The following is a 15,474-nucleotide window of genomic DNA, read 5'->3' as shown; positions in this document are numbered from 1 at the left end:
TTCGCGGTTAATGGGGACCAGAACCCGCAGCGATAAGTGAAAAACCGCGAAGTAGCCCCCTCAACTCCCACAATGTTTTTGTGTGTGTGTGTGTGTGTGTTCAATGTATTTATTCAGATTTAGCATTGGAAGGAGATGATTATAAGACATGTTTTTTCCGTTTTTTTCCCAAAATATAATTAAAAAAAACTTTTATGTATATATAAATGTATTTGAATAAATGGTTTTAAGCACTTCAAATGTAATAATTAAACATGTTACTTTCCTACCAAATTATTTTTTAACCAAAAATAATTCAGAAAAATACTTTATCTTTCTTAAATGCTTCATTGAGTGTGTCCACTCAAATCTGATCAAGCTGCTCAATAACACACATTGCCACAGCAACCGTTTAACAAGTTAAACGATGATTGACGCATGCGGTGCTTTGAAGCTTCGGCTTCCAAGCATCTCTGGCAAGATCAAACGTTAAACGTCTGTCAATCATTGTTAACTTTAGTAAGCAACTCCAGTGCACTGCCTGACCAACAAAGAGCAGCAGGAGGGAGAGGAAAACTACGTGATCGGCTCGGGACGGCTCATCTGTATGTATTTTTATTTTTATTATTATTTTTTTTTTAATTGAAAACAAAAAATCTGCGACGGACTGAGGGCGCTAAGTTTGAAACGCGAAGTAGCGAGGGATCACTGTATATTATATTATGATGGTTCCTTACATATATTTTTTTTATCATTATTTATATTTTAAACAGGTTGGCTTATCATATTAGAGTACCTAACCTAAACGATATTTTTGAAAGATTTCTTTTTTTTTTTTTTGCTTTGTTTTGAGAGTATAAATTTGAGATCACAACACTGATTTGGTGGCAGTGGTAAAAATAAAATTGAGCAGATAATGAAAATTCGAAAAAATTTTAGTATGGTTATTGGCACTCTCAGTCTACTCTCAAAATAAACATAAAACCAACCTACCAACCAACCAACCAACCAACCAAATAAACAACCAAACAACCAACCAAACAGCCAAACAGTGGCCAAGGTGAGCACTTACTAGTATATTCAATTTAACATTATTGAAATATAATATGTTTATATCATATTAATATACTATTATAATATTAAAACATTATTTCTTCCAATAGCTAAAAATCTGTTCAAATTACAAGTTTATTTTTTATTTTTATTTATTTTTTTATATTGGAGAGAATTGGTGAAAATGATTGATTTCAATGAGGAAATGCGATTCGAAATACGAGTATCGTGTTGTGAGACGCTTCTTAGCGAATAGAGGATCTTCGCCAGCTCTGACTATCTCGCCCCTCCCCTCCCCTCCGCCCCTTCCCGCTTGGAGCACAATCCTGTGTGGTGTCCGCGTCCGTCTCTCCAGCCTTCCCACCTCCCAGCAGCCTCCCGGCAGCTTCCTGACTATCCAGCCTGCACGATTTCCCCCCCTTGTCCCCTCCAACATGGCTACGGTGGTGACCTCGACCCGCTTCACGGATGAATACCAGCTCTACGAGGAACTCGGGAAGTAAGCGCCCCCTTTCTCTTGTTTCTCGTCTGTGCTCCATCTTGTTCATCGCGCGCGCGTCTCGCCTGCTCTTTAATCCCCGATCGTGGCGTTTAAAGGTGCATCGCGCCATGTTTGGCTTGTCAACAGCAGCCCAACTTGGCTTCGAAGCCCCCACCGTCTCTCACCCGGCACCCTGGACCCCCACTTCCCTATTGCACAACCTGGTGGCATCCTCTCTCCTGCACGCACCATGCTGTTTTTATGCACCAGTACCTTCCATTTGACATGCGGGACAGCACATTTTGGGCATTGCACGACCCCTTGTTGTGTGATCACGACGAGGCTGCAAAGCTGCTGTCCTAATCTCCCGCACCTCCATTAGTGGCGTGCCTTTAAATGCAAGCAGGCCGATGGAAGGCTACTTGTTGTACAGGACTAGTGTGCAGTATTCTCCTGTTGACAGTCAGCGTGCTAATGAAGGAAGTGAGTGAAACCTATGAGTCGTTCAGTGACACCGGCTTGAACCTTATTACAATCCATCATTATGTGAAAATTGTTAACGAAACAATTGATATTGTCAGATTTTTGCCTGTTTTCTGACCTTTCTGAAACAGACGAGGGCTGTCAGTGCCATGATTAATCGACTAATCGATTAACAAACTAATCCAACTAATTTGAGAATGGAATAATAATTTAGAGAAATTGTTGACTTAAAAATACATTTTCCCTCGCCTCGTAACTATATTCTCTTTTAATATACTGTATATAAATATATAATATATATATATATGGCGGAAAACAGACAAGACTGAAAAAGCAGTTTCTGCTCTTGCACTCCTCTAAAAGAAACTGCTGTATTTTAAGCCAAAACTACTGTTGTTTTTGATAGAAAAAGATGTCTATATGCTGTCATAGCTGATTCATGGCACATTTAGCCCCCAAACTATTTTTATTTTGTCTGTTTTACCCTGAAAACCCCCGTTTACAGACGTCACGCAACCGCTTTTGTTTCAACCCAGCCATAAAACAAAGCTAATTAATTATATTTATTATTCAAAATGTCTGTCATTTTTAGCTTAGAATCATTCATTGATGTTTAATATTTAGTCACAAAAAAAAAAGACTTTAAAAAAATCATTCACTCGCATATTTTAAACTTTTAAACAAATTACGTCACAATGAAAAAATTGGTTTCTGTAAAAAAGTCACGGATATCTACCTCATAACTATCACTTAATTGTATTTTTTTCATTCCTGTCACATTTTCCCCAATATTTTAGATGATAAATAATCGATCCAAACAAACAAAAATAGAAAAAAAAAAACGTTTAAAAGGGTAAATATATGAAAAAACAAATCTCGACCACTCCTTGATGTCTGCGATTTCTGCATCGCGACCCTTGTTATATTACCATGTTTCATCCATAAAATCCCCAAATATCCGGCTGTGGCCATTCACAGCTGTGTCTTGACGCTCAGTGCTACATGCTACATGGAGTTTTTGAATGGAAAAGAGGTAAGGACGCGCGATAATGTCTCCTTAAAGTCATGGCGTCTGTAATTCTGCTCTCGCGTGCTCTCACCTCCAGATAGGATTTTGCTGTTTAAAAAACTTTTTTTTTTTTTTTTTCAAAAATGCCCTCCTGTTCAAAATTTTTCTTCCCCCAGAAAATTGAGATTTTAGGCTTTCCAATGATGTATCACACATGCATATCGGACAATTTTGAAAGTTGGCTAAATTGGGGGTCTCAAAGCGGAACTTCAAATCCCCTGAGTGTTTTCCGCCATATATATTTTTTATTTCAGTAGGCTTCAATGAAAGTAGCTCGATTAATTACGTAATTAACTCATTGCCCACCATTGACAGTGATAGATGTCCAAATCATTTAAACTGGGAGGACTGGCAGCAAATGCTCCTCTTTCAGTGCCACTGATGGTGCGAGACACCTAATCCATTTTGACTGTGAGGGCTGGTAGTTGTCATTAGCTGCCAGCCTCTCCCACTCTAAATGAGCCAATGAGTTTATCAAAAAGAGATACAGTGATCCCTCGCTACTTCGTGCTTCAAACATCGCGCCCGCAGTCCATTGCGGATTTATTTCCATTTAAAAAATATATAAAAATGAATGCAGAAATGTTTAGATATTTCCCACCCGATAATATACAGCCTCTCACTCTCCCTCTTGAAGCTTTTCTTTCTCCGTAGGCAGCTGCAGCTTGTTAAAGTTAACAATGAGTGACAAGGGAGCTGCTTTGAACTTGCCAGAGAAGCTTGAGAGTACTACCTTTCAAATGCGCTGACTCGTTTAGTTTGTTAAACATTGACTGTAGTATGCTATGGCAACTCATTGTGTCGTGTGGTGTGCTGTTCTAAGAAGCATGAGTTGATTTGAGAGGACTCAGCATTTACCATAATTTTCAGAATATAAGCCGCTACTTTTTCCCCCTCATTTTGAATCCTGTGGCTTATACTGCAGTGCGGCTTATTTGTTGATTTATTTGGGTTAACAGGTAACACTTTATTTGACAGCGGAGTCATAAGACTGTCATAATTATGACATGACACTATCATGGGCATTAAAGAATGCATATGACCAGGGCTATCAACAGACTTGCAGGGGCCCTGGGACAACAGACCATTATAGGGCCCCACCTTACTGTTCGTTCTTGGTCCTTCTTTTCACATTTCTGAAACTAATATAATCAGTGATTAATCAACTATTAAAAGTAGTACCGTATTGGGCTGAATATAAGACGGCCCTGATTATAAGACGACCCCCTCTTTTTCAAGACTCAAGTTTGACAAAAGACTTTTTGAACACCAAATTAATTTTTATACAGAAAATAATACAGTACATCCGAAACAAATTATTATAACAATATATTTGAGAGAAAAAGCATGTTATTTTGCCTCATTCAAATCTTAATATCTGAACATTTAAATACTTAAACTAAAATGCAATCACATTTGTAAATGAATGGCTTCTGGTTTTTGAAATGTAAATAAACTATTGTGATAAAACAACAAAATTGCAATAACTGCATTAACCATCAAAGTGAAGTCGAACTGTAACTGTAGTCTTGAAAAAATCTGAATAAGGCAAAACATTGCAATAAAACAATGCAAACTGGTTAAACTTGAGAGTAGCTGAGATCTGTCATGACAGAACATCTCTACAATGATATCTGGCGCCATCTAGCGTCGTGAATGGGTATAATGTCTAGACCGCGAACATAAGACAACCCCCTCTTTTTCAGTCTTATTTCAATGCAAAAAACACCGTATTATATTCATGCCAATACGGTAAATTTTTGTGGCAGCCCTAGACCCAAAAAAATCAACTCGGCGATTAGAATTTGAACGTTTGCTACAATTGACAAGTATATACGTCAGTTTTTCAATAGGGGCGTGTCTGACGCTGATTCCCTGTAAATTTCAAACTCGGAAACAATTTTGCTGACCAGCAGATAGCAGCGATGCAGCTTTGTGAGCCCACATTTTTTAAAGAAATGGAGGAATTTTGATAAAACTAAGCCATATCATATTGTACTGCTGATTACTGAAGAGGAAGAATATAAGGTAGAATCAATTTATTTAACCTGGTTGAAGAAGAGGCTCTATTCTCTAATTGGGTAGATGCAGCGTATGCATTTACTTGGTCTTGCAAATAACTGACAAAGCTCTTAAATGGCTTGTACTCTTGTTGGATTATTTGAAAACGACTAGGAATTTAAAAAGTTACTTAGTTGTGTGATTTTTTTTTTTTAACCTGTTATGTCGCACTTGCCTTATATTTTTCTCTCCTCCAGGGGCGCCTTCTCCGTGGTAAGACGCTGCGTCAAAAAGTCCACAGGGCAGGAGTACGCAGCCAAAATCATCAACACCAAAAAGCTGTCGGCCAGAGGTGAGTTGCCAAATGCTTTTTCCTCCAGTGGGATCCCTGAAAAGCAACCCCTTGACTTGCTTTCCTCAAGAGCCACTTGACTCACTTAGGTTGGATTCACACAGCTGGTCTGAGTGGACAAATTATGGAAAAATATCTTTTTATATTGACTTGGAGCCAAATAGTTACTGGAATGACGGAATATATCAGTGTAAATCCCGCCTTCAAGTCACACTCACGCAGAGAGCGAGGCTCCCCGGGCTTTTTGTTTTGTTGTGGTTGATCGCGGCCTCCCTTGCGTACACATTTGCATTAGCGGCAGCTTGACACCGGATCCCAAAATACTTCTTTCATGCTGGAAACATCGCAGTTTGTTTTGGCTGGCTTCGCTCGTTACTTGTATTGTGTTGAAACAGGCTTGAAATTAAGCTTTAAAAAAAGGTTTGCCAGCAGATGAGCGCTATAGTAGGCATGCCAGGCCACAAGTATAGGCAATGCCACTTTGGAAAATAAAGAGTCCAGATCTGCAGATACCGAGACCAAATCCTATACTCCAGAAATTTATTAAGAAGGCGGAAAAAAGTACATTAAAATGATTTTTTCCGCCCAAGTTTGAATAAAGCTAACCCAACATTATGGCCTTATAAAAGGATTATTAGTACAGCAGTGGTTTAAAAAGAAAAAAAAAATAACAATATTTTTTCTAAATCAGTGTGCGGCACAAAATAAGGTTGCAAATGTTTTGTTTTACATAAATCACATTTATAAGAAATAAAGTTGGTCAGCCAAAGTGATAAATTGAGCCAACATGCTTGTGATTTTCTTGACATTTTTGCTGTCATTGGACATTTTCTCTTTGTTCTGCAAAGTTTGCTTCAATTGTGTACACACATACATACATACATACATACATACATACATACATACATACATACATACATACATACATACATACATACATACATATATATATATATATATATATATATATATATATATATATATATTAGGGCTGTCAAAATTATCGCGTTAAAGGGCGGTAATTAATTTTTTAAATTAATCACGTTAAAATATTTGACGCAATTAACGCACATGCCCCGCTCAAACAGATTAAAATGTACAGTACAGTGTAATGTCCGCTTGTTACTTGTTGTTTGGTGTTTGGCGCCCTCTGCTGGCGCTTGGGTCCAACTGATTTTATGGGTTAGTACCATGAGCGAGCATGGTGTAATAATTGACATCAACAATGGCGAGCTACTAGTTTATTTTTTGATTGAAAATTTTACAAATTTTAATAAAACCAAAACATTAAGAGGGATTTTAATATAAAATTTCTATAACTTGTACTAACATTTATCTTTTAAGAACTACAAGTCTTTCAATCCATGGATCGCTTTAAGAGAATGTTAATAATGTTAATGCCATCTTGTTGATTTATTGTTATAGTAAACAAATACAGTATTTATGTACCGTATGTTGAATGTATATATCCGTCTTGTGTCTTATCTTTCCACTCCAACAATAATTTACAGAAAAATATGGCATATTTAATAGATGGTTTGAATTGCGATTAATTACGGTTAATTTTTAAGCTGTAGTTAACTCGATTAAAAATTTTAATCGTTTGACAGCCCTAATATATATACAGTATATACCTACATACATACCTGTCAAGTTGTACGGTTTCGGCGTAATTTCTACAAATGAGCACTGATTTTTAAATGTGTACGCCGTACGTTCATAATCTGTACGTTTTCAGTGCATTACGTTTTTTTTTTTCTCCGTTCGGATTTTGTTACCCTTTCGGCAACGACACAACGTGCGTTACGATGCGTTACTACGTTGGTTGAATGACGCGAGAAAAGTCAGAGACACTAAGAGAGAAGAGTGTTGTGACGCTGTAGCAAACGCGATGCTAGGTCAGGTGGCGCCAATATTTCCTGACTGTAGCTGACAGCCTACAATCTATGCCTAGATATCAAATGCTTGTAGAACTACATGCGAAATGACAGACGGCGGCGTTAATTAACAGCTACCATTTTGAAGCAGTAGACTTCTCAGAAACGCTCTGTTGTAGTGAACCTTACTAGCGAACTTAAGTAACTTTTTATCTAAAATACTCCTAAATCGGCAAAATCTTGACTTGAATCTATCTTTAAATGATGACAGTTTTAAAACTTTAATATGTTGAAAGTAGACAGAAGGTAACTAATGCAAAAACGTTAGAAATTTTAACAACTTTAACAGTTGATTCACAACATTAAACGATTTCCAAACAGTAAAGGTTACTGTGTTTTTTGTTTTTGTTTTTTTTAATGGAAAAAAAACATGAAAGGTAACACCAGTTACTTTGCCAAGTAACTAATTATTCTTACCTTCAAGTAACTGAGTTACTAACTCAATTACTTTTTGGGATAAGTAATTTGTAACTAATTAATTACTTTTTAAAGGTAAGATTAACAACACTAGTCATAAAGATGAAGTCTGCAGAATGAAAAGTGACGAAAGCGGAGATTTCATTCTGCCAATTTGTCGCGGGACACAATTTGCCTGCAACTATTGCTGATCACTTCTCAGAATTAGCAAAAGAAATTTTCCCTGACTCAAAGATTGCAAAGATTGCAGATATGCAAGTCTAAACTGGTCTGTATATGAGACGAGCATGTTACTGGAGATATCAAAAGACCTAAAAAATGTTGAAATACATGATGGTTGGAAAAAACGGGGAAAATACATGAAATAAAACTAAAGTTTTAATGTGTAAATGGACAGAACGATATTTTGTTGTTTGTTGAAGTCAGTAGGGCTTCCTCTTCTTCTTCTACAATTTTTTTCTGGTATATTTCGTAATGCTGCCTTCACATGGTGTGTGAAAGATGAACCTTACCACATTGGTAATTACGAGTACGTCCTGTTCCTGTGCTTTTGTTGTTTTAACAAAAAGACATAGCAGACATGGACTTTATTTTGGTGTGTTGCGTGGAAACAAAACTTTTTAGAACTAATAATTATTTTTCTACAACAAGAAGAGAATGCATCAAAATATAAGCTGTAAGTTTTTGTTTGTAACTGAACATTGTAGGGAAAACTTGGTTCAAAAATATGATTTTTATAAATGTGTACATTACGTTATTATGCTGGCATTGAGAAAAAAAAAAGTGAAAATAGACGATAAATCTTTAGAAACGTAGCTTCATCAAATTTAGAAGCATCAATCTGCGCACGTCAAAATAATTTGTTCTGACTGACGTTCTGAAGCATGGCCATGCAAGACGTAATCAGATCAATATTTTTACTGTCCACGAATACAGTGCATCCGATCATGATTTTAATCTGAATGCTGATCGGATTGAAGAAATTTTGTCCATGTACAGTAAACATACCCAGTGTTTCCACATGTAAACTAGATTTGACCCCCCCCCCAAAAAAAATCATAATTGACTGTTGACCAGTCCAAATGGATCATACGTCTACCAGCCAATGAGATAATCAGGAAGAGCGTCTCCACTTTCGTATGACATGTACACACACTCACAGGCTGTCTCTCCCTGGTGTGTGTTGGCAGACTTTTTATGACTTTTGTCCAAGCGGTGCAATAAATCATCTGAGTAAAAATTGCCTCTGTAAAGTCTGTGCAACCGTATGTACACGTGCTACCTCATAAACACGCACACACACTCATTCTGAGTACTTTAATATTGCCCGTGTTTTCATTTGTTTATTGTTTCCCATGAATATTGATATTGTTTTGTGCGGACTCATATTGGCAAACCATGTAATCCTCATGGCAATATCACAATGCCAACAAATTGCAAGATGGGCAAAACAGGTTGCAGTTGTGTTGAATACATTCAGTGAGAACTCATTTCAAGATGCTGGTGTGTGTGTTCAAAACAATGTGAAAATAAAATTAAAAAAAAAAAAAAAAAAAAAGACAGAAGAGAGAGTGAGAGAATGGGGGGGGGGGGGTCTTTTTAATGGTAATATACTAGAATGTCCCGATCGCAAATTTTTGCACCCGAGTCAGAGTCCGATTCATCAGATTTTGAGAATCTGCCGATAGAGAGTACAGATTCAATACTGAAAAAAGTATATACTAGTATATACAGTATATATACTGTATATTCAGGCTGTCAAAATTATCGCATTAACGGGCGGTAATTAATTTTTTAAATTAATCACGTTAAAATATTTGACACATTTAACGCACATGCCCCGCTCAAACCGATTAAAATGACAGCACATTGTAATTTCCACTTGTGACTTGTGTTTTTTTGGTGTTTTGTCGCCCTCTGCTGGCGCTTGGGTGCAACTGATTTTATGGGTTTCAGCACCATGAGCATTATGTAATTATTGACATCAACAATGGCGAGCTACTAGTTTATTTTTTGATTGAAAACTTTACAAATTTTATTAAAACGAAAACATTAAGAGGGGTTTTTAAATATAAAATTTCTACAACTTGTACTAACATTTATCTTTTAAGAACTACAAGTCTTTCTATCCATGGATCGCTTCAACAGAATGTTCATAATGTTAATGCCGTCTTGTTGATTTATTGTTATGATAAACAAATACAGTGCTTATGTACCGTATGTTGAATGTATATATCCGTCTTGTGTCTTATCTTTCCATTCCAACTATAATTTACAGAAAAATATGACATATTTTATTGATGGTTTGAATTTCAATTAATTACGATTAATTAATTTTTAAGCTGTGATTAACTCAATTAAAAATTTTAATCGTTTCACAGCCCTAATATATATTTGTGTATATATATATACAGTGGGGAGAACAAGTATTTGATACACTGCCAATGGGTTTTCCCATTGGCAGTGTATTAAATACTTGTTCTCCCCACTTTACATATATATATATTTTTTTATTCGAACAAAAGTTCAAAACATATTACATTACTGTTTAAAGTACTTCCTCTTCTGCTTCTTGTTGCAGAGTATCAAACATACTGTATATATTTTTGTTTCTTTTGTCAATGCATTTGTCATGTATTTTATGAATATTAATGAGCTTTTTATTTATTTATATTGATATAAATATTAAAATTATATATATTATTATAGTTAAATGTGTCTTGTATATGTATACTTATAATAATTTATAATAACAATTATATATGTATACACACACACATAATTAAGTATTAATAAATTAAAATTTAATATTGCAATGTATTTCTGGATTATTTTGTAACTTTCTCACCCTTAAAAAAAGAAAAAAAATTAAATTAAAAACCCGATCCCTTTCACCCGATTCAGATCCTCTGAAAAATGGCATGATCGGCCGGATTTCTGATCACGTGATCAGATCAGGGACATCCAGATAAAATACTTATATTTCACTTTTTGATTTGTTATGTTATCACACTATGACCTGAAATGTTTGATGTTATTACGTTGAACTTTTTAGCACATTAGTAATAGTAGTGAAGTGATTTTATTTTGTTAAGGAGTGTACTTTGTTAAATTAAAACATTTATTGTGTTGTAATGTCAACTATATCTTGTAAAACCTAAAATTTCACACGTCACAATGTCAGATTCATCACTGAATCGGAAACTTACACCGTTATTTCAAATGTGAAATATATCACACTGAAACCTTTATCATTTATCACGTTATAGCATCAAAGGTATTAAATATACATGGGGAATTAATCAAAGTTAAAATGACAAATTTATCATTTTTGCTTCAATCTGGCATATTTACATCTTTTAGATGTTCATCAATGTAGAACTACCGGTTTTTTGGGGGGCTATAAAGAAATACCAGAGAGGCTTCAAATGACTCGGATACCAAACTGACCACTGTGCGATGTCAAACGATAGGCCACTCAAACAAGCAATCAAGCAGGTCCCCCCCTACACCCTCCTCTGTAGTCGTTGTCTATGTGTGAAGGGGGGGTTTCACTATCGATAGCTGCAATTAGCATCTTAAATATTTGCAAATACAGGGCTTCCTTGGCTTTGTCAAACAATAGACCACTCCTTGGTGGGTCTTGCAAAAGAATTGGCTCACTCTCATGTGGGCGCAAAAAAGGCGGAGAAGGAAACATTGCTTCGGCAACAACCTAAAACACCTACAGTGCTGGCCAAAAGTATTGGGACCCCTGCAATTCGGTCAGATATTGCTCAGTTTCTCCCAGAAAATGATTGCAATTACAAATGCTTTGGTAGTAATATCTTCATTTATTTTGCTTGCAATGAAAAAAAAAACACAAAAGAGAATGGAAAAAAAAAAAAAGAATTATTATCATTTTACACAAAACTCCAAAAAAGGGGCCGGACAAAACTATTGGCACGCTCAGCCTAATACTTGGTAGCACAACCTTTAGACAAAAATAACTGTGAACAACTGCTTCCAGTATCCATCAATGAGTTTCTTAGAATGCTCTGCTGGAATTTTAGATTTTTGGAGCCAACTGCTCCAGGTCTCTGAGATTTGAAGGGTGCCTTCTCCAAACCTCTCTGGGATTCAGGTTTAGACTCATTGCTGGCCACTTTAGGAGTCTCCAGTGCTTTCTCTCAAACCATTTTCTAGTGCTTTTTGAAGTGTGTTTTGGGTCATTGTCCTGTTGGAAGACTCGTGACCTCTTGGGGAGACCCAGCTTTCTCACACTGCGCCCTACATTATGCTGCAAAATTTGTTGGTAGTCTTCAGACAATCCAGTGCCTGAGGCAACAAAGCATCCTCTCATTGTCTCATCTGAAAACATTCTTCCAAAACATTTTTGGTTTTCTCATGTTAGTTTTGGCAAACTCCAGCCTGGCTTTTTAATGTCTCTGGGTCAGAAGTGGGGTCTTCCTGGGTATCCAACCATAGAGTCCCTTTTCATTCAGACGCCGACGGATAGTACAGGTTGACACTGTTGTACCCTCGGACTGTAGGACAGCTTGAACTTGTTTGGATGTTAGTCGAGGTTCTTTATCCACCATCACACAATCTTTCAGCACAATCTTTCGTTGAAATCTCTCGTCAATTTTTCTTCTCCGTCCACATCTAAGGAAGTTAGCCGCAGTGAGGTGTCTAAAAAAGTGTGTGACAAAATGGCGGATGAGACTCTGGTGTCGTAAAGTCGTAAGTCTGGTACATCGTAACCTGGGGACTAGCTGTATATGCAGTTGTGTTCCCATAATTCCGTTTATTCCCCCCTGTACATACTTGCTATTCCATATGTGACACTCATCAAATATTTACAGTAGCTGTGGTTAAAGATTCACACTGTCGCATCCTCGACCTGTCGGCCTCCGGCCAGCGACCTGCAGCTCAGAGAGCAAAAAAAATAAATAGCAACATTTTTGCTCCTCTGCCTAACCACACCAGGAAATTCAACTCATAAATAAAGAACTATTAGAAAGCTGTCTCCACTTCCTTTCAATCTACACTATCGTTTCAATCTGACCACGTGCCGTTACAATTTACAGTCAAGTCATCTTCTTCCACTTCCCACTGTCTCCTTAGTGACTGTGTGAAATTTTACTACCTGTTATATAAAAGTGTTTTACTGCACTGAAAATGTTGATTGTAAAATGTTGAGAGCTCACTTAAACTGATCTGAACTGTTCATATTGTTACAAGCACTTGATGCCTGATAAAGGCATTGGCTCCCATTGACGCCCATATACGTCCAATCCATTTTGACTGGGAGGGGCTGGCGGCAAATACTGTCTTGCCGTCACTGAAGCGTTATTGTTTACTTTTTTGTTTTTCTTCTTCAGTTGCATTTATTTCATTCCCTCAAAAGCTCCTAGAAGCCCCGGGACTGCAAAAACATCCCGCTGTATTATCTGCAACACATCACGCTCATTTAATCACCTCATTTCATCGCAATTTTTGGTCTCAGAGGCGACTCGCATGCTCGGGTATGTGAGGCACCTTACTTTTAATGTTCATTTTTAAACACTTTAAACCATGGGTGTACAGACTATGGCCCACAGCAGTTTTTACTGGCCCGTGGAAAATTATGAACATTCAATTGAATATGGCTCACACAAGAAGCTTGAGTTCACTGCGCTTCTCAACTTCAACACTTGACAGAGGTAGTCACCTAAACAGTGCCTCTCCATTAACTTAGCGGTAAAAATTTAACAACGGGTTGAAATCAACATAGGAAACTAGAATTCCAGTTGGTGAATGGGACCAATAAATACAGAGTAGTCCTGGGATATTTGTATAAAGAAGGTTTTTATCTTTAAATAGATGAAAATTCACCCGTTTCTGCCCACCATTATAATACAAAAACAATTTGGCTTGATATTTCGGGTGAGCTGTCCTAATTTTATTCATCTTTACTAATTTTTTTTAAGGCTGCTATCATTGTAAAGATTTAGAAAATGTGTGGTTAAATTTGGCACAAAAACCTGCAAAGAAAAAAACTAAAAGTTGAGAATGCCATGTTTAAAATACACAGGATAGACAAGTACAATTTAGTGGCATTTTCTGCTGAAAGCCTTGGTGAAAGCGACAAAAAATATGGGCCTTTGTGATGGTTTAGACCAGGGGTCGGGAACCTTTTTGGCAGAGAAAACCATGAACACCACATATTTTTAAATAATTAATAATAATTTAATAGTACCGTAATTCCGTGAGAGCTATACAATATGTTTAAAAATCAAAATACAAGTAATGGTAACACTTTACAATAAGGGTCCCTTAATTAACATGAGTTAATGCCTTTTTAGACAATAACTCATGTTTAAGTAACATTACAATAATTAAAATAATTGTTTATCTAACATTTATTAATATATTAATTATTATGAGTTAATGCATTAGCTAATGCCATTAGTTAATGCGTTAGTTAATGCATAACCAGACAGTAACTAATGATTTGGTAAAATTAAAAATATATCCTGTATATTGGGTTAGGGTTTTGGATTTGTTTACTTAGCATTTATAATTTCTTAGTTAAGGGACACATGTCACATGCCATTACAGAATGCTTTCTGGACCCTTATTATAAAGTGTTGCACATGTGTCCCTTAACTAAGAAATTATAAATGCTTAAGTTAACAAACCCTAACCCTAAATAGGCCTATATAAGTTTTTAATTTTACCAACTATTAGTTACTGTCTGGTTATGCATTAACAAATGCATGAACTAATGCATTAACTCAGTACTTCTCAAATAGTGGGGCACGCCAGCGATGCCAGTGGCGGCGCAGTTGACCTCGGGGAACATGCTTTTTTTGTTTTTTTGCCGTACTGGAATAAAGTGTACTTGCACATCCACTCAGTAGGTGGCAGTAGCGCTCTCATTTTCAGAGTGCCCGCAGTATTTTTGAACTAAGGAAGAGCACTCAGCACACACAGACAACAGATATGAAGAGCAGTGTGCCACCGCCGTTTTCGAAAGCCGTTTTCCGACCGGACTCACTCACGCAGCGACCCACTGTCTTGTCCGGTTCTCACGTCGCCGCCCGAGAAGTGCCATTTTCGGCTTGGGATCGTCACGTCGACTGCCCTCACCTACGGTTCTACCTCGGCCGCCGAGAATGCGCTTTTTTCGTGCCGTTTGCCTTTTAGCTTTGACTTTTAATACAGTGTGTGATGAGGAAAGACCACTGTTTACTGTGTCTAAAAATAATTAGAGCGGACAGCCAGAAGCCAAATCAATTAAGATGCCACCTAAAGACATTAGACCCCAATCTCATTGATAAGCCGCTTGATTGTTTTTCAGTGAAAACGTGCCGAATATTGCCAACAATCGTCCTGCTTTGTCATTGTTATATCAGTAAATCAGTGAGCATTGTTAGCATGCTCATGGCAAAATAACTCCACACCATTGCAAAGGAGGTAAACACTGTGAGCAGCAAAAATAAAAACTGTCCTGTCCAAGGACACTCTTTTTTTTTTTTTTCTTTTATTCAGTTTTGTTTTTTCGGTCAAATTTTTTGGCATATTGTCCTCATGACTGAATGTTTCTAATCAATTTTAATTTCTTATTATTTACTGATTTTATTACATTTTATTTTTCTGTATCAAATGGTCAAAAATGTACCTTGAGTGTATTTTTTACAGTTTGGATGTGACTTTTTTTTTTTAATTCAGGCAAATT

The 15,474-nt window shown here is 36.7% G+C and overlaps 1 protein-coding gene across 13 annotated transcripts in view; it reads left to right on the top strand.

Moving 5' to 3' along the window:
* Nucleotides 1–1,349: 1,349 nt before the first annotated feature.
* The window catches only part of LOC130922706 (calcium/calmodulin-dependent protein kinase type II subunit gamma-like), a 67,766-nt gene continuing 53,641 nt past the window's right edge, over nucleotides 1,350–15,474 (top strand). For all 13 annotated transcript variants that reach the window (XM_057847657.1, XM_057847656.1, XM_057847653.1 and 10 more), the window contains exons 1-2: nucleotides 1,350–1,531; nucleotides 5,324–5,418. In XM_057847657.1, coding sequence (XP_057703640.1) covers nucleotides 1,467–1,531; nucleotides 5,324–5,418 — 160 coding nt within the window. In that variant the 5' untranslated portion in view covers nucleotides 1,350–1,466. The remainder of the gene's footprint in view (nucleotides 1,532–5,323; nucleotides 5,419–15,474) is intronic.

This window comes from Corythoichthys intestinalis, chromosome 10 (assembly GCF_030265065.1).
Source record: "Corythoichthys intestinalis isolate RoL2023-P3 chromosome 10, ASM3026506v1, whole genome shotgun sequence".
In the NCBI taxonomy this organism is placed as follows: Eukaryota; Metazoa; Chordata; class Actinopteri; order Syngnathiformes; family Syngnathidae; genus Corythoichthys; species Corythoichthys intestinalis.
This window is presented reverse-complemented; position numbering and strand designations above follow the sequence as displayed.